The following is a 24730-nucleotide window of genomic DNA, read 5'->3' on the forward strand; positions in this document are numbered from 1 at the left end:
CATGATCCCTAACATCTTGGCAGAGCTTGAAGAATAGTGGGCAGATATTGTACAATCCAGCTGTGGAACGCTTTTAGAGACTCACCTAAGACTCACAGCTGGAATCGCTGCCAATGGTGTTTCTAATACGTATTGACTCGGGTGAATACTTACCTAATTAAGGTACAGTGGCAAGAAAAAGTATGTGAACCCTTTGGAATTACCTGGATTTCTGCATAAATTGGTCATAAAATTTTATCTGATCATCTAAGTCTCAACAATAGACAAAACACAGTCTGCTTGAACACACCCTGTAAACATTCACCGTGCAGGGTGGGAAAAAGTATGTGAACCCTTGGATTTAATAACTGGTTGACCCTCCTTTGGCAGCAATAACCTCAACCAAATGTATTCTGTAGTTGCGGATCAGACCTGCACAACGGTCAGGAGGAATTTTGGACAATTCCAATTATGGACAATTGCTCAGCTGGTAGAGCACGGCGCTTGTAACGCCAAGGTAGTGGGTTCGATCCCCGGGACCACCCATACACAAAAATGTATGCGCACATGACTGTAAGTCGCTTTGGATAAAAGCGTCTGCTAAATGGCTTATTATTATTATTATTATTATTATTATTATTATTATTATTATTATTACAAAACTGTTTTAGTTCAGCAATATTCTTGGGATTTTCTATTGTGAACCGCTCTCTTGAGGTCATGCCACAGCAACTGCTTATAAACTAGAAGGTTACTAAGATTTTTTTGTACGGTATTTAAAATCATACTGTCAGTATACCGCCCAAGCCTACTATTTTGAGGCTACAACATAACATTCAGTTCATATTACATCTGTGTTTCCTCATTGACTCTCTAATTTACACCCTGAACAACAAGTCACATGATCATATCCTGATACAACACAGCATGACACATTGACCGCTCCTCCGATCTTTGCATTGTAATCCTTATATTCTCCTTAAATCCTCTATTACGGTGTTGTCTGTCTGGTTTTCAAGCTTGTTTTAGTGTAGGTATCTGTATCGGCCTGAGGGCTAGCACAGAGTATCCCCGTCTCGCTGACCAGATGTCTCTATCTCAACCTCTGTCTATTTCACCAGATGCCATGTCTAGATTGGCAAGGTGTGTTTAAACAAGGATTATTTTCACCTTTTATAATTGTAAAAGACCCCATCCATCGTACCAGTCTCGTAGCAGAAGTTGGGTCATGTTTTGGCTGTTTCTGTTGTCCAGGCAGCAGAGGGTCATTTTAGTTCCAGGAGCACACTCGGCCCCCAGTTTAAGAGCGTTAAAGCTGGAAAATGTAAAGTGTTGTTCATTCATTGACTATTGGGCTATATTGTTGTGTGCCCGATTTTAGAAAGACGAGCCATCAAACAGGCAAAGCGTCAATACAGGACTAAGATCGAATCCTATTACACCGCCTCTGATGCTCATCGAATGTGGCAGGGCTTACTTACATACTGCCCCAACAGATCCACAGATAAAGCGATCTCTACTGCACTTCACACTGCCCTCACTAACTTGGCCAAAGGAATACCTACAGTGCCTTGCAAAAAGTAATTACCTTCAGAATTCACATCATTCGTTAAATATAGTCCACCTGTGTGCAATCTAAGTGTCAATATATATATATATATATATATCTGTTCTGAAAGGCCCCACAGTCTGCAACACCACTAAGAAAAGGGACACCACCAAGCAAGCGGCACCATGAAGACCAAGGAGCTCTCCAAACAGGTCAGGGACAAAGTTGTGGAGAAGTACAGATCAGGGTTGGGTTATAAAAAAAATATCAGAAACTTTGAACATCCCACGGAGCACCATTAAATCCATTATTAAAAAATGGAAAGAATATGGCACCACCACAAACCTGCCAAGAGAGGACCGCCCACCAAACTCACAGACCAGGCAAGGAGGGCATTAATCAGAGAGGCAACAAAGAGACCAAAGATAACCCTGAAGGAGCTGCAAAGCTCCACAGCGGAGATTGGAGTATCTGTCCATAGGACCACTTTAAGCCGTACACTCCACAGAGCTGGGCTTTACGGAAGAGTGGCCAGAAAAAAAGCCATTGCTTAAAGAAAAAAAATAAGCAAACACGTTTGGTGTTCACCAAAAGGCATGTGGGAGACTCCCCAAACATATGGAAGAAGGTACTCTGGTCAGATGAGACTAAAATTGAGCTTTTTGGCCATCAAGAAAACGCTATGTCTGGCGCAAACCCAACACCTCTCATCACCCCGAGAACACCATCCCCACAGTGAAGCATGGTGGTGGCAGCATCATGCTGTGGGGATGATTTTTAAATCAGCAGGGACTGGGAAACTGGTCAGAATTGAAGGAATGGTGGATGGCGCTAAATACAGTGAAATTCTTGAGGGAAACCTGTTTCAGTCTTCCAGAGATTTGAGACTGGGACGGAGGTTCACCTTCCAGCAGGACAATTACCCTAAGCATACTGCTAAAGCAACACTCAAGTGGTTTAAGAAACATTTAAATGTCTTGGAATGGCCTAGTCAAACCCCAGACCTCAATCCAATTGAGAATATGTGGTATGACTTAAAGATTGCTGTACACCAGCGGAACCCATCCAACTTGAAGGAGCTGGAGCAGTTTTGCCTTGAAGAATGGGCATAAATCCCAGTGGCTAGATGTGCCAAGCTTATAGATACATGCAGCTGTAATTGCTGCAAAAGGTGGCTCTACAAAGTATTGACTTTGGGGGGGTGAATAGTCACGCATGCTCAAGTTCTCTTTCCTTTGTCTTTATTTCTTGTTTGTTTCACAATAAAACATTTTTCATCTTCAAAGTGGTAGGCATGTTGTGGAAATGAAATGATACAAACCCCCCCAAAAATCTATTTAAATTCCAGGTTGTAAGGCAACAAAATAGGAAAAATACCAAGCGGGGTGAATAATTTCGCAAGCCGCTATGTAAGAATGCTGTTCATTCACTACAGCTCAGCATTCATCACCATAGTCCCCTCCATGATCCTCAACAATGTGTAAGCAGGTAGGTATATAATATAATTCATACTCTTAGAGGAGGAGTCACAATGTCTTCCCACACTAAGACATTGCCAATCCTTCAAGTTTTTAAAATTATTTTTTATTATATGAAAGCAAGTTTTGCTTTTATACTTACAAGACCATCATGCTTGATTGAGCTGTTTCGTCTTGTAGTAATGTGGTGCCTGACTATTTCCTTAAACCTTTATTTTAGCAATGTCATTGAATTGTTTCAAATATACACTGCTCAAAAAAATAAAGGGAACACTTAAACAACACAATGTAACTCCAAGTCAATCACACTTCTGTGAAATCAAACTGTCCACTTAGGAAGCAACACTGATTGACAATAAATGTCACATGCTGTTGTGCAAATGGAATAGACAACAGGTGGAAATGATAGGCAATTAGCAAGACACCCCCAATAAAGAAGTGGTTTTGCAGGTGGTGACCTCAGACCACTTCTCAGTTCCTATGCTTCTTGGCTGATGTTTTGGTCACTTTTGAATGCTGGCGTTGCTTTCACTCTAGTGGTAGCATGAGACGGAGTCTACAACCCACACAAGTGGCTCAGGTAGTGCAGCTCATCCAGGATGGCACATCAATGCGAGCTGTGGCAAGAAGGTTTGCTGTGTCTGTCAGCGTAGTGTCCAGAGCATGGAGGCGCTACCAGGAGACAGGCCAGTACATCAGGAGACGTGGAGTAGGCCGTAGGAGGGCAACAACCCAGCAGCAGGACTGCTATCTCCGCCTTTGTGCAAGGAGGAGCAGGAGGAGCACTGCCAGAGCCCTGCAAAATGACCTCCAGCAGGCCACAAATGTGCATGTGTCTGCTCAAACGGTCAGAAACAGACTCCATGAGGGTGGTATGAGGGCCCGACGTCCACAGGTGGTGGTTGTGCTTACAGCCCAACACCGTGCAGGACGTTTGGCATTTGCCAGAGAACACCAAGATTGGCAAATTCGCCACTGGCGCCCTGTGCTTTTCACAGATGAAAGCAGGTTCACACTGAGCACATGTGACAGACATGACAGAGTCTGGAGACGCCGTGGAGAACGTTCTGCTGCCTGCAACATCATCCAGCATGACCGGTTTGGCAGTGGGTCAGTCATGGTGTGGGGTGGCATTTCTATGGGGGGCCGCACAGCCCTCCATGTGCTCGCCAGAGGTAGCCTGACTGCCATTAGGTACCGAGATGAGATCCTCAGACCCCTTGTGAGACCATATGCTGGTGCGGTTGGCCCTGGGTTCCTCCTAATGCAAGACAATGCTAGACCTCATGTGGCTGGAGTGTGTCAGCAGTTCCTGCAAGAGGAAGGCATTGATGCTATGGACTGGCCCGCCCGTTCCCCAGACCTGAATCCAATTGAGCACATCTGGGACATCATGTCTCGCTCCATCCACCAACGCCACGTTGCACCACAGACTGTCCAGGAGTTGGCGGATGCTTTAGTCCAGGTCTGGGAGGAGATCCCTCAGGAGACCATCCGCCACCTCATCAGGAGCATGCCCAGGCGTTGTAGGGAGGTCATACAGGCACGTGGAGGCCACACACACTACTGAGCCTCATTTTGACTTGTTTTAAGGACATTACATCAAAGTTGGATCAGCCTGTAGTGTGGTTTTCCACTTAAATTTTGAGGGTGACTCCAAATCCAGACCTCCATGGGTTGATACATTTGATTTCCATTGATAATTTTTGTGTGATTTTGTTGTCAGCCTATTCAACTATGTAAAGAAAAAAGTATTTAATATTATTTCATTCATTCAGATCTAGGATGTGTTGTTTAAGTGTTCCCTTTATTTTTTTGAGCAGTGTATATTTCGTAACATATATTTTTTAGACCGTAGGTACCCAACATAACAGCAGGAGGTGGTGTATTGGTCACATACACGTGTTTAGCAGATGTTATAGCGGGTGTAGCGAAATGCTTGTGTTTCTAGCTCCGACAGTGCAGTAATATCTAACAAGTAATATCTAACAATTTTCTAACATATACTCAATAAGGAGTGAAATTAAGAATATATACATATATGGACGAGCGATGTCAGAGCAGCGTGGACTAAGATACAGTAGAATATTCTAGAATAGAATACAGTAAATACATATGAGATGAGTAGTGCAAGATATGTAAACATTATTAAAGTGACTAGTTTGACATTTCTTAAAGTGATTTCTAATAAATAATAATAAATATAGTCTGTCTATAGGCAGCAGCCTCTAATGTGATGGCTGTTTTTCAGTCTCTCGATCCCAGCTTTGACAGTCACTCATATACAGTGCATTCGGAAAGTATTCAGACCGCTTGACTTTTTCCACAGTTTTTTACGTTACAGCCTTATTCTAAAATGGATTAAATGGTTTTTTCCCTAATCAATATACACACAATTCCCCATAGTGACAAAGCAAAAACAGGTTTTCAGATATTTTTGCATATTTATTTTAAAAAATCCCAGGATGTTTCATTAACATTTACGTCATTTAGCAGAAGCTCTTATCCAGAGCGACTTACAAATTGGTGCATTCACCTTATGATAGCCAGTGGGATAACCACTTTACAATGTTATTTTTTATTATTTATTTTTATATTTAATTTATTTATTATTATTATATTTGAATATTTGTTTTCTTCTTTATTTGTTTTATTTTTTATTTCACCTTTATTTAACCAGGTAAACCAGTTGAGAACAAGTTCTCATTTACAACTGCGACCTGGCCAAGATAAAGCAAAGCAGTGCGATAAAAACAACAACACAGAGTTACATATGGGGTAAAACAAAACAAAGTCAAAAATACAACAGAAATACATATAATATACAGTGTGCAAATTTAGCAAGTTATGGAGGTAAGGCAATAAAATAGGCTATAGTGCAAAATAATTACAATGTAGTATTAACACTGGAATGATAGATGTGCAAGAGATGATGTGCAAATAGAGATACTGGGGTACAAATGAGCAAAATAAATAACAATATAGGGATGAGGTAGTTGGGCGGGCTAATTTCAGATGGGCTGTGTACAGGTGCAGTGATCGGTAAGGTGCTCTGACAACTGATGCTTAAAGTTAGTGAGGGAGATAAGTGTCTCCAGCTTCAGAGATTTTTGCAATTTGTTCCAGTCATTGGCAGCAGAGAACTGGAAGGAATTGCGGCCAAAGGAGGTGTTGGCTTTGGGGATGACCAGTGAGATATACCCGCTGGAGCGCAGACTACGGGTGGGTGTTGCTATGGTGACCAATGAGCTAAGATAAGGCGGGGATTTGCCTAGCAGTGATTTATAGATGGCCTGGAGCCAGTGGGTTTGGCGACGAATATGTAGTGAGGACCAGCCAACAAGAGCGTACAGGTCACAGTGGTGGGTATTATATGGGGCTTTGGAGACAAAACTGATGGCACTGTGATAGACTACATCCAATTTGCTGAGTAGTGTTGGAGGCTATTTTGTAAATGACATCGCCGAAGTCAAGGATCGGTAGGATAGTCAGTTTTACGAGGGCATGTTTGGCAGCATGAGTGAAGGAGGCTTTGTTGCGAAATAGGAAACCGATTCTAGATTTAACTTTGGATTGGAGATTCTTAATGTGAGTCTGGAAGGAGAGTTTACAGTCTAACCAGACACCTAGATATTTGTAGTTGTCCACATACTCTAGGTCAGACCCGTCGAGAGTAGTGATTCTAGTCGGGTATGCGGGTGCAAGCAGCGTTCGGTTGAAGAGTATGCATTTAGTTTTACTAGTGTTTAAGAGCAGTTGGAGGCTACTGAAGGAGTGTTGTATGGAATTGAAGCTCGTTTGGAGGTTTGTTAACACAGTGTCCAATGAAGGACCAGATGTATACAAAATGGTGTCGTCTGCGTAGAGGTGGATCTGAGAGTCACCAGCAGCAAGAGCGACGTCATTGATATACACAGAGAAAAGAGTCGGCCCAAGAATTGAACCCTGTGGCACCCCCATAGAGACTGCCATAGGTCCAGACAACAGGCCCTCCGATTTGACACATTGAACTCTATCTGAGAAGTAGTTGGTGAACCAGGCGAGGCAGTCATTTGAGAAACCAAGGCTATTTAGTCTGCCAATAAGAATGCGGTGGTTGACAGAGTCGAAAGCCTTGGCCAGGTCAATGAAAACGGCTGCACAGTACTGTCTATTATCGATCGCGGTTATAATATCGTTTAGGACCTTGAGCGTGGCTGAAGTGCACCCATGACCAGCTCGGAAACCGGATTGCATAGCGGAGAAGGTACGGTGGGATTCGAAATGGTCGGTGATCTGTTTGTTGACTTGGTTTTCAAAAACTTTTGAAAGGCAGGGCAGGATGGATATGGGTCTGGAGTGACTCCCCTGTCCTGGCGTCGTGAGGGACCTTGTTCCACCATTGGGGTGCCAGAGCAGCGAACAGTTTTGACTGGGCTGAGCGGGAACTGTGCTTCCGCAGAGGTAGGGGAGCCAGCAGGCCAGAGGTGGATGAACGCAATGCCCTCGTTTGGGCGTAGGGACTGATCAGAGCCTGAAGGTACGGAGGTGCCGTTCCCCTCACAGCTCCGTAGGCAAGCACCATGGTCTTGTAGCAGATGCGCGCTTCAACTGGAAGCCAGTGGAGTGTGCGGAGGAGCGGGGTGACGTGAGAGAACATGGGAAGGTTGAACACCAGACGGGCTGCGGCATTCTGGATGAGTTGTAGGGGTTTAATGGCACAGGCAGGGAGCCCAGCCAACAGCGAGTTGCAGTAATCCAGACGGGAGATGACAAGTGCCTGGATTAGGACCTGTGCCGCTTCCTGTGTAAGGCAGGGTCGTACTCTCCGAATGTTGTAGAGCATGAACCTACAGGATCGGGTCACCGCCTTGATGTTAGCGGAGAACGACAGGGTGTTGTCCAGGGTCACGCCAAGGCTCTTCGCACTCTGGGAGGAGGACACAATGGAGTTGTCAACCGTGATGGCGAGATCATGGAACGGGCAGTCCTTCCCCGGGAGGAAGAGCAGCTCCGTCTTGCCGAGGTTCAGGTTGAGGTGGTGATCCGTCATCCACACTGATATGTCAGCCAAACATGCAGAGATGCGATTCGCCACCTGGTTATCAGAAGGGGGAAAGGAGAAGATTAGTTGTGTGTCGTCTGCGTAGCAATGATGGGAGAGTCCATGTGAGGATATGACAGAGCCAAGTGACTTGGTGTATAGCGAGAATAGGAGAGGGCCTAGAACTGAGCCCTGGGGGACACCAGTGGTGAGAGCACGTGGTGCGGAGACAGCTTCTCGCCACGCCACTTGGTAGGAGCGACCGGTCAGGTAGGACGCAATCCAAGAGTGAGCCGCGCCGGAGATGCCCAGCTCGGAGAGGGTGGAGAGGAGGATCTGATGGTTCACAGTATCAAAGGCAGCAGACAGGTCTAGAAGGACAAGAACAGAGGAGAGAGAGTTAGCTTTAGCAGTGTGGAGAGCCTCCGTGACACAGAGAAGAGCAGTCTCAGTTGAATGAACAGTCTTGAAACCTGACTGGTTTGGATCAAGAAGGTCATTCTGAGAGAGATAGCAAGAGAGTTGGCTAAAGACGGCACACTCAAGTGTTTTGGAGAGAAAAGAAAGAAGGGATACTGGTCTGTAGTTGTTGACATCAGAGGGATCGAGTGTTGGATTTTTGAGAAGGGGTGCAACTCTCGCTCTCTTGAAGACGGAAGGGACATAGCCAGCGGTCAAGGATGAGTTGATCAGCGAGCTGAGGTAAGGGAGAAGGTCACCGGAGATGGTCTGGAGAAGAGAGGAGGGGATAGGGTCAAGCGAGCAGGCGACTTGTGACGGCCGGCCGCCCAACAACAAGATTTTATCTGGAGAGAGAGGGGAGAAAGAAGTCAAAGCATAGGGTAGGGCAGTGTGAGCAGGACCAGCAGTGTCATTTGACTTAAAAAATGAGGATCGGATGTCGTCAACCTTTTCAAAATGGTTGACGAAGTCATCCACAGAGACGGAGGGGGAGGAGGATTCAGCAGGGAGGAGAAGGTGGCAAAGAGCTTCCTAGGGTTAGAGGCAGATGCTTGGAATTTAGAGTGGTAGAAAGTTGCCTTAGCAGCAGAAACAGATGAAGAAAATGTAGAGAGGAGGGAGTGAAAAGATGCCAGGTCCGCAGGGAGTCTAGTTTTCCTCCATTTTCGCTCGGCTGCCCGGAGCCCTGTTCTGTGAGCTCGCAATGAGTCATCAAGCCACGGAGCTGGAGGGGAGGACCGAGCCGGCCGGGAGGATAGGGAACATAGAGAGTCAAAGGATGCAGAAAGGGAGGAGAGGAGAGGAGGGTTGAGGAGGCAGAATCAGGAGATTGGAGGGAGAAGGATTGAGCAGAGGGAAGAGATGATAGGATGGAAGAGGAGAGAGTAGCGGGAGAGAGAGCGAAGGTTGCGACGGCGCATTACCATCTGAGTAGGGGCAGAGTGAGTAGTATTGGAGGAGAGCGAGAGAGAAAAGGATACAAAGTAGTGGTCGGAGACATGGAGGGGAGTTGCAGTGAGATTAGTAGAAGAACAGCATCTAGTAAAGATGAGGTCAAGCGTATTGCCTGCCTTGTGAGTAGGGGGGGACGGTGAGAGGGTGAGGTCAAGAGAGGAGAGGAGTGGAAAGGAGGAGGCAGAGAGAAATGAGTCAAAGGTAGACGTAGGGAGGTTGAAGTCCCCCAGAACTGTGAGGCCATCCTCAGGAAAGGAACTTATCAAGGCGTCAAGCTCATTGATGAACTCTCCAAGAGAACCTGGAGGGCGATAGATGACAAGGATGTTAAGCTTAAATGGGCTAGTGACTGTGACAGCATGGAATTGAAATGAGGAGATAGACAAATGTGTCAGGGGAAAAATAGAGAATGTCCACTTGGGAGAGATGAGGATTCCTGTTCCACCACCCCGCTGACCAGATGCTCTCGGGGTATGCGAGAACACATGGTCAGACGAGGAGAGAGCAGTAGGAGTAGCAGTGTTTTTAGTGGTAATCCATGTTTCTGTCAGCGCCAAGAAGTCGAGGGACTGGAGGGTAGCATAGGCTGAGATGAACTCAGCCTTGTTGGCAGCAGAACGGCAGTTCCAGAGGCTGCCTGAGACCTGGAACTCCACGTGGGTGGTGCGTGCAGGGACCACCAGGTTAGAGAGGCAGCAGCCACGCGGTGTGAGGCGTTTGTATAGCCTGTGCGGAGAGGAGAGAACAGGGATAGACAGAGGCATAGTTGACAGGCTACAGAAAATGGCGACAATAATGCAAAGGAGATCGGAATGAAATGAACTAAACATCTGGGAAAGAAGAGAGCGGGGCCTCCCTCACCACAACACCCAAATATAACTCTCCCAACTTCCACCTCAGAAACTATAATTGTTGTAAACTACAGCGGTTCAATGTTTTCTAGGAATAGACTAACTTCGTTTATTCAGCTAGCTAACTTGGTACAGTATTCTTCCGTGAAAATCGTCCAGGGCACCTAGTCATAAGATGCCACCGCCAGCTAGCATGCCGGACTCCAACAACACGGTTTAGCACCAATACTCGGCCACAACAAACCACCAGTGTGTCAACACGCCAAGCAGATCATTCGTGTCCGTGTCTAACGTTGTGAGTTATTCCCGACAGCATGAGCGAGTCCGTCGTCAACTTATTCAGCCAGTTAGTTAGCTAGAATAGTTAGCATACTAGCTAGCCATTGCTTTCAGACAAAGAAGAAACCCCTCCTTTCACGGCACGAACACACAGAGAGCCAAGCTAACGTTAACTAGTCACCCATGTCCCGAATTCCTAGAACGACTCTAGCTACCAATATGTAAAAACAAAACACAAATGTAGGTTATGACTTACCCCTAGCAGCTACTGTTAGCTAGCCAAGTGCAAAGCTAGCCACTGAATTGACTCAGCCAGTTCGCGTCTGTTCGCTCTCATAAAGCATCGGCTGTGAAATACCTCCCATCAGTCGCTTGAGTATGTTTACATATCAGACTATAACTACTGTGTAATTCTGGCATTTTGTTTCAATCAAGATTCATTTATTTATTGACAGTCTGAAGAGAAATATTACAAGGACCCTCATAACCGCTTCAGTCGCCACATGAATGTCACCACCTGAAAGAATTAAACCCTTTATATTTCCACATAGTATTGGCTAATACAGTGTAATAACTAAGGGTCATATTTCTATATTGTTAATATACAAGCATAACATATTTACCATGAATGTTCAGCTTGGTGCCATGTCCAAACAGTATCTCCCAACATGAGGCCACAGCACAGTAGTAAATCCCAGCATCAGAGAGGCCGAGGTTCCTCTTGGGGAGGTTGTAGACACAGCTCTGTGTAGGAGACCCAGCTGTTCTCACACTAATCACTCCTGAAATGTTTCACATTACTTTACTGAAGCACCTTTGGCAGCGATTACAGCCTCGAGTCTTCTTGGGTATGACGCTACAATTAATATTAATTAAAATGCCATTTAGCAGACGCTTTTATCCAAAGCAACTTACAGTCATGTGTGCACACATTTTTACGTATGGGTGGTCCCGGGGATCGAACCCACTACCCTGGCGTTTCAAGCGCCATGCTCTACCAATTGAGCTACAGAAGACCACAAATACAAGCTTGGCACACCTGTATTTGGGGAGTGTCTCCCATTCTTCTCTGCAGATCATCTCAAGCTTTGTCAGGTTGGATGGGGAGCGTCGCTGCACAGCTATTTTCAGGTCTCTCCAAAGATGTTCTATCGGGTTCAAGTCCGGGCTCTGGCTGGGCCTCTCAAGGACATTCAGAGACTTGTCCCGAAGCCACTCCTGCGTTGTCTTGGCTGTGTGCTTAGGGTCGTTATCCTGTTGGAAGTTGAACCTTCACCCCAGTCTGAGGTCCTGAGCGCTCTGGAGCAGGTTTTCATCAAGGATCTCTCTGTACTTTGCTCTGTTCATCTTTGCCTCGATCCTGACTAGTCTCCCAGTCCCTGCCGCTGAAAAACATCCCCACAGCATGATGCTGCCACCACCATGCTTCACCGTAGGGATGGTGCCAGGTTTCCTCCAGACATGACGCTTGGCATTCAGGCCAAAGAGTTCAATCTTGGTTTCATCAGACCAGAGAATCTGGTTTCTCATGGTCAGAGTCCTTTAGGTGCCTTTTGGCGAACTCCAAGCGGGCTGTCATGTGCCTTTTACTGAGGAGTGGATTCCTTCTGGCCACTCTTCTATAAAGGCCTGATTGGTGGTGTGCTGCAGAGATGGTTGTCCTTCTGGAAGGTTCTCCCATCTCCACAGAGGAACTCTGGAGCTCTGTCAGAGAGACCATTGGGTTCTTGGTCACCTCCCTGACCAAGGCCCTTCTCCCCCAATTGCTCACTTTGGCCGGGCGGCCAGCTCTAGGAAGAGTCTTGGTGGTTCCAAACTTATTCCATTTAAGAATGATGGAGGCCACTGTGTTCTTGGGGACCTTCAATGCTGTAGAAATGTTTTGGTATCCATCACCAGATTTGTGCCTCGACACAATCCTGTCTCGGAACTCTACGGACAATTCCTTTGACCTCATGGCTTGGGTTTTGCTCTGACATGCACTGTCAACAGTGGGACCTTATATAGACAGGTGTGTGCCTTTCCAAATCATGTCCAACCTCCAACCAATTGAATTTACCACAGGTGTGGACTCCAATCAAGTTGTAGAAACATCTCAAGGATGATCATTGGAAACAGGATGCACCTGAGCTCAATTTCGAGTCTCAAAACAAAGGGTCTGAATACTTACGTAAATAAGGTATTACTGTTTTAGATTTTTAATACGTTGGCAAAAATTTCTAAAAACCCATTATCGCGTTGTCATTATGGGGTATTGTTTGTAGATTAGTAAAACAATTTTATTTAATTCATTTTAGAATAAGGCTGTAACGTAACAAAATGTGGAAAAAGTCAAGGGGTCTGAATACCTTCAGAATGCACTGTAGATATAGAGGTATATAGAGCCTGTCTGCCTTCCTGATTTCTGTAACTGTTAGCTTAGTTGTGTAATGTTGATCCCCCCCCCCCCCTTTTTTTTTAGGGATCTCCCCACAAGCTTCTACCATCAGAAGAACCCTAACCCTAACCCTTCTACCATCAGAAGAGTGGAAATGAAATGAACTCTCTCCTGTCTCTCGCCATCTTTTGCTCTCCCTCCTCCTCATCCCCCCCTCACTCTCTCTCTCTCTCTCTCTCTCTCTCTCTCTCTCTCTCTCTCTCTCTCTCTGTTCTCTATCTCTCTCTCTCTGTTCTCTATCTCTCTCCCTCCTCCTCATCCCCCTCTCTCTCTCTCTCTTGCTCTCTAGATGACCAACGTGATGGTACCCTTCATGTTTAAGTATGCTGTGGACGAGCTGAATGGACTCTCAGGACACATGTTGAACCTGAGCGATGCCCCCAACACCGTGGCTACCATGGCAACTGCTGTTCTTATTGGTTGTAAGTCCCACCACAAACCAGAAAAGCACAATTAATTTTCTTTGAATATCTTTGTCACAGTCCAGGAGTTACTATTGAATCTGTCTGGGGTAGGGAACCATTAAACAGCAAGTATATCAAACCTATTGTTAGCGATGTGTCCCCATCTCTCTCCTCCTGTCTGCTCTGTGTCTTGTGAATAGTTGTTGATGTCAAGCTCTCTTTGAATAGACTAGAGGTCAGGGTTTGGGTGAACAGTCCTTCCTGTCAGCACAGAGTGCCTCCATCCTTTAACCCTGCCGCCGACTGCTGATGAAAACAGCTCTAATGAACTCAGTCAACCCTAACTCTGGCTCCGACTGCTGATGAAAACAGCTCTAATGAACAATGTTAGCTAGTCTCTCACCCTCACTACACCCTAGCAGCTAGCTACACACTATAGCCTCTGCTGCCTTGAGATGAAAGCAAATCAATGGATATCAATGTTACTGTCTATGATTACTACAAAGGCTGGCTGGTCCTTGTCTCCGCTGAGCTCCGCCCCGATGCAGCCAAAGCCCTGATGAAATCCTCTTTCTCTTCTCCCAGACGGTGTGTCCCGTGCCGGTTCGGCCCTCTTCAACGAGCTGCGTAACGCCGTGTTCGGGAAGGTGGCCCAGAATTCCATCCGCCGCATCGCCAAGAACGTGTTCCTGCATCTCCACAGCCTGGACCTGGGCTTCCACCTGTCCCGCCAGACGGGGGCGCTGTCTAAGGCTATTGACAGGGGCACCAGGGGCATCTCCTTCGTCCTCTCTGCTATTGTCTTCAACCTGGGACCCACAGTGTTGGAGATGGGGCTGGTCTCTGCTATCCTGGTGGGTAGAGTCACCCTGCCTCCACAGATCCATAGGCTACACTATTGTGTATGGTATTTGGGTTTATTATGGATCCCCATTAGTTCCTGCCAAGGCAGCAGCTACTCTTCCTGGGGTTTATTATGGATCCCCATTAGTTCCTGCCAAGGCAGCAGCTACTCTTCCTGGGGTTTATTATGGATCCCCATTAGTTCCTGCCAAGGCAGCAGCTACTCTTCCTGGGGTTTATTATGGATCCCCATTAGTTCCTGCCAAGGCAGCAGCTACTCTTCCTGGGGTCCAGCAAAATTAAGGCAGTTATACATTTTAAAACATTACAATACATTCATAACAGATTTCACAACATATTAAGTGTGTTCCCTCAGGCCTCTACTATACTACCACATATCTACAACACAAAATCCGTGTGTACGTGTGTGTATAGTGAGTATGTTATCGTGTGTGTATGCATGTGTCTATGTTTGTGTTGCTTCACAGTCCCCGCTGTTCCATAAGGTGTATTTTTATCCGTTTTTTAAATCTAATTTCACTGCTGTCATGAGATACTTGATGTGGAATAGAGTTTCATGTAGTCATGGCTCTATGTAGTATTGTGCGCCTCCCATTGTCTGTTCTTGACTTGGGGAGTGTGAAGAGACCTCTGGTGGCATGTCTTGTTGGTGTCTGAGCTGTGTGCTAGTAGTTTAAACAGACAGCTCGGTTCATTCAACATGTCAATACCTCTCACAAATACAAGTAGTGATGAAATCAATCTCTCCTCCGCTTTGAGCCAAGAGAGATTGACATGCATATTATTAATGTTTGCTCTCTGTGTAAATCCAAGGGCCAGCCGTGCTGCCCTGTTTTGAGACGATTGCAATTTTCCTAAGTCCCTCTTTGTGGCACCTGACCACACGACTGAACAGTAGTCCAGATGCGACAAAACTAGGGCTTGTAGGACCTGCCTTGTTGATAGTGTTGTTAAGAAGGCAGAGCAGCGCTTTATTATGGACAGACTTCTTCCCATCTTAGCTACTGTTGTATCAATATGTTTTGACCATGACAGTTTACAATCCAAGGTTACTCCAAGCAGTTTAGTCTCCTCAACTTGCTCAATTACCTCATTATTCATTACAAGATTTAGTTGAGGTTTAGGGTTTAGTGAATGATTTGTCCCAAATACAATGCTTTTAGTTTTGGAAATATTTAGGACTAACTTATTCCATTCTGAAACTAACTGCAGCTCTTTGTTAAGTGTTGCAGTCATTTCAGTTGCTGAGGTAGCTGACGTGTATAGTGTTGAGTCATCCACATACATACACACTGGCTTGTCATTAGTAAACATTTAAAATAGTAAGGGGCCTAGACAGCTGCCCTGGGGAATTCCTGATTCTACCTGGATTTTGTTGGAGAGGCTTCCATTATAAACAACGTCTGTGTTCTGTTAGACATGTAACTCTTTATCCACAATATAGCAGGGGGTGTAAAGCCATAATACATAAGTTTTTCCATTAACAGACTATGATCGATAATGTCAAAAGCCGCACAGAAGTCTAACAAAACAGCCCCCACAATCTTTTTATCATCAATTTCTCTCAGCCAATCATCAGTCATTTCTGTAAGTGCTGTGCTTGTTGAATGTCCTTCCCTATAAGCCTGCTGAAAGTCTGTTGTCAATTTGTTTTTCTGTGAAATAGCATTTTATCTGGTCAAACACCATTTTCCCCTAAAGTTTACTAAGGGTTGGTAACAGGCTGTTTGGTCGGCTATTTGAGCCAGTAAAGGGGGCTTTACTATTCTTAGGTAGCAGAATGACTTTTGCTTCCCTCCAGGCCTGAGGGCGCACACTTTCTAGTAGGCTTAAATTGAAGATATGGCAAATAGGAGTGGCAATATCGTCAGCTATTATCCTCAGTAATTTTCCATCAAAGTTGTCAGACCCCGGTGGCTTGTCATTGTTGATCGACAATAACAATTTTTTCACCTCTTCCAAACTTACTTTACAGAATTCAAAATTACAATGCTTGTCTTTAATAATTTGGTCAGATATACTTGGATGTGTAGTGTCAGTGTTTGTTGCTGGCATATCATGCCTAAGTTTGCTAATCTTGCCAATAAAAAAAATCATTAAAGTAGTTGGCAATATCAGTGGGTTTTGTGATGAATGAGCCATCTGATTCAATGAATGATGGAGCTGAGTTTGCCTTTTTCCCCTAAATGTCATTTAAGGTGCTCCAAAGCTTTTTACTATCATTCTTTGTCATTTATCTTTGTTTCATAGTGTAGTTTCTTCTTCTTTTTATTCAGTTTAGTCACATGATTTCTCAATTTGCAATAAGTTTGCCAATCGGTTGTGTGCCAGACCTATTTGCCATCTCTTTTGCCTCATCCCTCTCAACCATACAATTTTTCAATTCCTCATCAATCCACTGGGATTTAACAGTTTTTGCAGTCATGTTCTTAACGAGTGCATGCTTATTAGTAACTGAGAGAAGCAATTTCATAAATGTGTCAAGTGCAGCGTCTGGTTGCTTGTCATTACACACCACGGACCAACAAATATTCTTTACGTCAACAACACAGGAATCACTACACAACGTATTGTATGACCTCTTATACACTATATTAGGCCCAGCCTTGGGAACTTTGGTTTTCCTAGATATGGCTACTATATTGTGATCACTACATCCGATGGATTTGGATACTGCTTTAAAGCAAATTTCTGCAGCATTAGTAAAGAAATGATCAATACATGTTGATTTCATTCCTGTACTGTTTGTAACAACCCTGGAATGTTGATTGATAACCTGAACCAGGTTGCAGGCACTGGCCACAGTTTGAAGTTTTTTCTTGAGTGGGCAGCTTGATGAGAGCCAGTCAATATTTAAATCACCCAGAAAATATCCTTCTCTGTTGATATGTCATACATTATCAAGCATTTCACACGTTATCCAGATACTGACTGTTAGCACTTGGTGGTCTATAGCAGCTTCCCACCAGAATGGGCTTTAGGTGAGGCAGGTGAACCTGTAGCCATATTACTTCAACAGTATTTAACATGAGATTCTCTCTAAGCTTTACAGGAATGTGGTTCTGAATATAGACCGCAACACTGCCCCAATTGGGCTTTTCTGTAGATCTTATAACCATGTATTGCTTCCACTGTATCATCAAAGGTATTGTCTAAGTGAGTTTCAGAGATAGTCAGAATATGAATGTCATCTGTTACTAGCAAATGATTGATTTCATGAACCTTGTTTCTTAAGCTACATATGTTAACGGGGGCTATTTTTAAACCCTTTTCTGTGATGCTTGATTATTTTTCTTGCTTTACTGGGAAGCTTAGCTCTGGTTATTTATGTTAGTGCAGGATGAGCTGCACACAGTGGACTTCCTGCTAGGGCACACCACCTCAGTGATAACAGCATCACTCTGGTTCGTATTGCTGCATACAATAGCTGTCAAATCAGTAGAGGCATTCAGGGCAGTAAGAGGGACATAAATTAGGTTACTTACATTGTCTTCCAACACCCTTAGGATAATGTACATTTGCTGAATCATTATGACAACTCAGCGGCACAATGGTAGGGATTAAATGAGCTGGTCTTCGGTCATTGATAAGTCATTATCTCAACACAGCCTTATAATGCTGTGAAAGGATCCAGGAACCCAAATGATTTGGGTGGATCCCATCCTCCTTATAATACGAGCTTTGTTTCCAGAAGGTATCAAAATTGTCAATAAATGTTACACCCACAGAGCTGCAATAGTCTCGTAGCCAGTTATGGAGGGCTAAAAGTCTGCTGGACCGTTCAATGCCATGATTTAGGGAGGGCAGAGGGCCAGATATTATGGGGAGGGCAGAGGGCCAGACCCCATTTAGTCGACTGGTCGATTGTTAGGTCGATAGACTGTTGGTCGACCGAGATTTTAAAAAAATGTATGGTGTACAAGACGGCTGTCTGATTGGAGCCTGTCTGAGTGGACTGATCCATTGTGGAGGCCGTGGGGATGGCACAGTCCATCACTCTAAGACATCTGCTACTGAAATTTTACATGGTTATATTAGATGAGAACAATGGTGCAACACTAATAAAAATATCGCTGTCAGTGATTCTGAAACATCAGTGCGCTGGATAATTGGCGCCTTTTGCTAGACCATGTTGTTATGTGCATAATAGCAAAGTTAACCAGCATATTGGTGTTGAGAACAATGCAACGGAGTCAGGAGACGAGAAAACAGCCTTATTGTCTAATTTTCATGGAAAGGAACCTGGAGTTGTTATCCTCTTCACAGTAATAATGTCATAACTAGTTCAGACGCCATTGAACCAGGCCAGACTGACGCCGTTGAACCAGGCCAGACTGACGCCGTTGAACCAGGCCAGACTGAACCAGGCCAGACTGACGCCGTTGAACCAGGCCAGACTGACGCCGTTGAACCAGGCCAGACTGACGCCGTTGAACCAGGCCAGACTGACGCCGTTGAACCAGGCCAGACTGACGCCGTTGAACCAGGCCAGACTGACGCCATTGAACCAGGCCAGACTGACGCCGTTGAACCAGGCCAGACTGACGCCGTTGAACCAGGCCAGACTGACGCCGTTGAACCAGGCCAGACTGACGCCGTTGAACCAGGCCAGACTGACGCCGTTGAACCAGGCCAGACTGACGCCGTTGAACCAGGCCAGACTGACGCCGTTGAACCAGGCCAGACTGAACCAGGCCAGACTGACGCCGTTGAACCAGGCCAGACTGACGCCGTTGAACCAGGCCAGACTGACGCCGTTGAACCAGGCCAGACTGACGCCGTTGAACCAGGCCAGACTGAACCAGGCCAGACTGACGCCGTTGAACCAGGCCAGACTGACGCCGTTGAACCAGGCCAGACTGACGCTGTTGAACCAGGCCAGACTGACAACATTGAACCAGGCCAGACTGACAACATTGAACCAGGCTAAAGCAACACTTGAGTGGTTTAAAGGGAAACATTTATATGTCTTGGAATGGCCTAGTCAAAGCCCAGACCTCAATCCAATTGAGAATCTGTGGTATGACTTAAAGATTGCTGTACACAAGCGGAACCCATCCAACTTGAAGGAGCTGGAGCAGTTTGCCTTGAAGAATGGGCAACAATCCCAGTGGCTCGATGTGCCAAGCTTATAGAGACATACCCCAAGAGACTTGAGCTGTAATTGCTGCAAAAGGTGGCTCTACAAAGTATTGACTTTGGGGGGGTGAATAGTTATGCGCACTCAAGTTCTGTTTTTTTTTTCTTATTTCTTGTTTGTTTCACAAGAAAAAATATTTTGCATCTTCAAAGTGGTAGGCATGTTGTGTAAATCAAATGATACAAACCCCCCAAAAATCAATTTTAATTCCAGGTTGTAAGGCAACAAAATAGGAAAAATGCCAAGGGGGGTGAATACTTTGGCAAGCCACTGTACCTACCTGGTAAGACTAATAGTGAGTCTTGTTATTCAGACGTGGTTGGTTGACTTCTCCTGATGTTCTGCTCTGTTCTGTTCTAGCTCTGGTAGCACGTTGTTAACCCTAACCCTAACCCTAACGTGGTTGGTTGACTTCTCCTGATGTTCTGTTCTAACCCTAACCCTAACGTGGTTGGTTGACTTCTCCTGATGTTCTGTTCTAACCCTAACCCTAACGTGGTTGGTTGACTTCTCCTGATGTTCTGTTCTAACCCTAACGTGGTTGGTTGACTTCTCCTGATAATGACGTTGTAATGATGCCTTGATAATGTCTTTATCCATCTCCAGTTTTATGGCTTTCTCCTTCTTTACTCAGCATGATGTTTTCCTCTTTTCTGCAATATTAAAATGACTGTCTCTGTCTGTATCTGTCTCTCTCCTCAGTATTATAAATGCGGGGTGGAATTTGCAGCGGTGACTCTGGGTACTCTGGGAGCGTATGCAGCCTTCACCATTGCTGTCACACAGTGGAGGTACAGTCCACTAGGTGGTTGACAGATGACCTTTCACCTTAGCTACCTGTTGGTATATATGTGGTTGGCTTAGTTATAGCTAGCAGTATAGAAAAGCACAAGCTACCTTTTTCCTGTGAATTCTTCCCCACTGTGTAACCTTGGCGTCCATCTTGTTGTCTAGGACTCGTTTCAGGATAGAGATGAACAAGGCAGACAACGAGGCAGGAAATGCTGCTATTGACTCTTTACTCAACTATGAGACCGTTAAGGTGAGACCGTCTCTCTCTCCTCCTCTCTTCTCTCTCTCTCTCCTTCTATCTCCTCTCTTCTCTCTCTCCTCCTCTTCTCTCTCCTCTCTCTTCTCTCTCTCCTCCTCTCTTCTCTCTCTCTCTCTCTCTCCTCCTCTCTTCTCTCTCTCCTCCTCTCTCCTCTCTTCTCTCTCTCTCCTTCTATCTCCTCTCTTCTCTCTCTCCTCCTCTCTCCTCTCTCTTCTCTCTCTCCTCCTCTCTTCTCTCTCTCTCCTCTCTTCTCTCTCTCCTCCTCTCTCCTCTCTCTTCTCTCTCTCTCCTTCTCCATCTTTCCTTTCCTTCTCCTTAATAGTCTGCTGCTCAATGACATGGATAGATATTCATCGTCCATGTTATTTGGAGAAAATAATTAATTTAATGAAACGTTCTGATCTGTTGATCCAGACATATTGCTTTTAAAGTTGTTTTTATGTAGCTTAGGCCTACTGGTTTATGTAGCTTAGGCCTACTGGTTTATGTAGCTTAGGCCTACTGGTTGGATGAATTTGGGATTTATTACATTTTAGTCATTTAGCAGACGCTCTTATCCAGAGCGACTTACAGGAGCAATTAGGGTTAAGTGCCTTGCTCAAGGGCACATCGACAGATTTTTCACCTAGTTGGCTCAGGGATTAGAACCAGCGACCTTTCGGTTACTGGCACAACGCTCTTAACCACGAAGCTACCTTATCGTCCCAGAGTCTGTTTGGAATAGGCTGTTTCTTTCTCAACAAGCTGACCAATAGAATAGGTAGCCTAAACGTTTCTACTATAGTAGATTGACAGGCTACTGATTTTGCTGTTCGTTACTTGTCTTGTTGGCTGAGGGAAAGTAAATGTGGACAATTATTCTGACATGTTCAAAGTGCACATCAGAATTCCCTCCTTCTCTCTGTTACAGTATTTCAACAATGAGAAGTACGAAGCAGAGAAGTATGATGGTTATCTGAAGACCTACGAGTCCTCCTCCCTGAAGACCACCTCTACCCTGGCCATGCTCAACTTTGGACAGAGTGTCATCTTTAGTGTGGGCCTCACTGGCATCATGGTGCTAGCTAGCAAGGGGATCATGGCAGGTCAGTCTAACCCTAACCCCTACAACCTAACTAACCCTAACTAACCCTAACCCCTACACCCTAACTAACCCTAACTAAAGTTGATGGCTACCAAGGGCATCATGACAGGTCAGTCTAATCCTACCAAGGGCATCATGACAGGTCAGTCTAATCCTACCAAGGGCATCATGACAGGTCAGTCTAATCCTACCAAGGGCATCATGACAGGTCAGTCTAATCCTACCAAGGGCATCATGACAGGTCAGTCTAATCCTACCAAGGGCACCATGACAGGTCAGTCTAATCCTACCAAGGGCATCATGACAGGTCAGTCTAATCCTACCAAGGGCATCATGGCAGGTCAGTCTAATCCTACCAAGGGCATCATGGCATGTGAGGAGAGGGCCCAGAAATAGAATGATAGAGAACCATTTAATCTGTGCTGTGATTGGTTTGAGTCCAACTCAACTGACGTTACAAAATCAACATTCCATCTCTTGAAGTACCTGTGGAAGTTTGACAGTGTGTTGTTGATGTTGTTGACAGGCTCTATGACAGTAGGAGACCTGGTGATGGTGAACGGTCTGCTGTTCCAGCTCTCTCTGCCTCTTAACTTCCTGGGCACCGTGTACAGAGAGACACGTCAGGCCCTGATCGACATGAATACACTCTTCACACTGCTCAGTGTTGACACCAAGATCAAGGTAACACACACTAATTGCACCCTATTCCCTATGTAGTGCACTTCTTTTGGCTCAGAGCCCACCTTGTGCTGGTCTAGAGCTAAGATATCTATATAGAACACCAATTACTGACTAGCTGCACTCAGTATTCCTAAGGGTTAGGTTCTATACTTCTAGTCCAGTTCCTCTCCTGTCTCTCCTCTGTCTATATGAGAAGGAGCTGGCCCCTGCCCTCCTTGTGACCCCCCCAGGAGGGTTAGAGGTTAGGGGTTAGTATATAGTAACTAGTCTATCCTAACTCTGTCTCTCTACTCTAGGAGAGAGATCTGGCCCCTCCTCTCTCTGTGACCCCTCAAGAAGCCACCATCAGGTTTGAGGATGTCTACTTTGAGTACCTGGAAGGACAGAAGGTTCTAGAGGGGGTCTCCTTCCAGGTGCCGGCTGGGAAGAAGGTGGCCATCGTAGGAGGGAGCGGATCAGGGTAGGTACTCGTTTAGAAAGGCCTTGACCTGTCTGAAATGGTAATATTAAGTGCACTGGTCAACAGTAGGGTTGGAAAATTCTGGTAGCTTTCTCAAAGTTCCCGGAATTGGGAGGGAATAAGCAGGAAATCCAGAATCGTCCAAGCAGGATTTCTGGAGAACCATGGAATTTTGGGAATGTTACCAGGGTTTTGCAACCCTATTCAACAGTATTCATCTGTAACATCCTGGTCTGGACTCTGTCTGATTGACCACGTCTACATGCTCACAGTATTCCAGATAGTAGCTCATATCCTGCTTAAGGTCTAATTCGGATCAGCTGTTTACATGCACCTTTGGTGTCCCGTTCACGAGTATCCGTGTACCCCTGAATAAACAGAATATTCCTAATTTCAAGTTCATATGGGTTCAATGGAATAGTAGCTGAAATATGGACACTGACTGTAGACCTATAACCTCTCACATGTAGCCTAATATCATATTAACTCCTGCTGAAGTATACATTTCTTGCAGTAAAATTATACAACAAATGTAAATGTTATCTCTGCAACAGGAGTGGAGAAATAGGATTTCTTCCTTTCAGCTTCTCTGGAGAAAATGCGAAGGCACGTGTTATGCAAGTAGACAGTATTTCAACCACAGAAAATATGCACTCAAGACGAACTGAAGTCTTATCAGAAATATTTAATAGTTTTCTCAGCTTTTCAATTTCCTTAAAACCGGTCAAACTGATGACATTGGACATTTTTCAAAGGACCAATATTTCCACTGTTTTGGATTTATTGCGTTTTCTCCCGGTCCCTAAACGAAACAGACAACTTTACCGGTGTTAACTAGATTAATGCATTCATTTGATCAATGTAAGACATTGTTCTGGTGAGCACTACTTTATTTGGTCTCATAGGGCAACAAGTTATGACCGAGGAGAAGCTGCAAGTATCTAACTATAGTTGACAAACAAGTGGCCTACCAAAGGTCAGAAATTACAATATGGCTTATCAAATGTCAGAAATGAAAATATGGTTTACCAAAGGTCAGAAATGATCATATGGTTTACCAAAGGTCAGAAATGATCATATGGTTTACCAAAGGTCAGAAATGATCATATGGTTTACCAAAGGTCAGAAATGATCATATGGTTTACCAAAGGTCAGAAATGATCATATGGTTTACCAAAGGTCAGAAATGATCATATGGTTTACCAAAGGTCAGAAATGATCATATGGTTTACCAAAGGTCAGAAATGATGATATGGTTTACCAAATGTCAGAAATGATAATATGGTTTACCAAATGTCAGAAATGATAATATGGTTTACCAAAGGTCAGAAATGATGATATGGTTTACCAAATGTCAGAAATGATAATATGGTTTACCAAAGGTCAGAAATGATCATATGGTTTACCAAATGTCAGAAATGATAATATGGTTTACCAAATGTCAGAAATGATAATATGGTTTACCAAATGTCAGAAATGATAATATGGTTTACCAAAGGTCAGAAATGATATGGTTTACCAAAGGTCAGAAATTATAATATGTCTTATCCAAATGTCAGAAAATGGCCTTCCAAATGTCAGAAATTATAATATGGCTTACCAATTGTCCATATGTCAGTAATTCTAAGCAGAAACATTTCTAAAGTAGCCAGTAATGCTATACGGCCCAGTACGGAGTATCAGAAATATAAATGATGGAATTATTATGGTGGATGGAACTGCACAGGTAGCCTAGTTATTATGGTGGATGGAACTGCACAGGTAGCCTAGTTATTATGGTGGATGGAACTGCACAGGTATTCTAGTTATTATGGTGGATGGAACTGCACAGGTAGCCTAGTTATTAATGTGGATGGAACTGCACAGGTAGCCTAGTTATTAATGTGGATGGAACTGCACAGGTAGCCTAGTTATTATGGTGGATGGAACTGCACAGGTAGCCTAGTTATTAATGTGGATGGAACTGCACAGGTAGCCTAGTTATTAATGTGGATGGAACTGCACAGGTAGCCTAGTTATTATGGTGGATGG

The 24730-nt window shown here is 44.7% G+C and overlaps 1 protein-coding gene across 5 annotated transcripts in view; it reads left to right on the plus strand.

Moving 5' to 3' along the window:
* Positions 1 to 24730, plus strand: part of abcb7 (ATP-binding cassette, sub-family B (MDR/TAP), member 7) — a 71056-nt gene that overhangs the window by 22367 nt on the left and 23959 nt on the right. For all 5 annotated transcript variants that reach the window (XR_014612254.1, XR_014612255.1, XR_014612256.1 and 2 more), the window contains exons 5-11: positions 13302 to 13434; positions 14002 to 14270; positions 20123 to 20211; positions 20375 to 20462; positions 21382 to 21556; positions 22082 to 22239; positions 22536 to 22699. Coding sequence is in view for 1 of the 5 variants with exons in the window: in XM_084195773.1 (XP_084051899.1) it covers positions 13302 to 13434; positions 14002 to 14270; positions 20123 to 20211; positions 20375 to 20462; positions 21382 to 21556; positions 22082 to 22239; positions 22536 to 22699 (1076 nt within the window). In the remaining 4 variants the exon portion in view is untranslated. The remainder of the gene's footprint in view (positions 1 to 13301; positions 13435 to 14001; positions 14271 to 20122; positions 20212 to 20374; positions 20463 to 21381; positions 21557 to 22081; positions 22240 to 22535; positions 22700 to 24730) is intronic.

This window comes from Coregonus lavaretus (genome assembly GCF_964263955.1).
Source record: "Coregonus lavaretus genome assembly, contig: HAP1_SCAFFOLD_1449, whole genome shotgun sequence".
NCBI lineage: Eukaryota > Metazoa > Chordata > Actinopteri > Salmoniformes > Salmonidae > Coregonus > Coregonus lavaretus.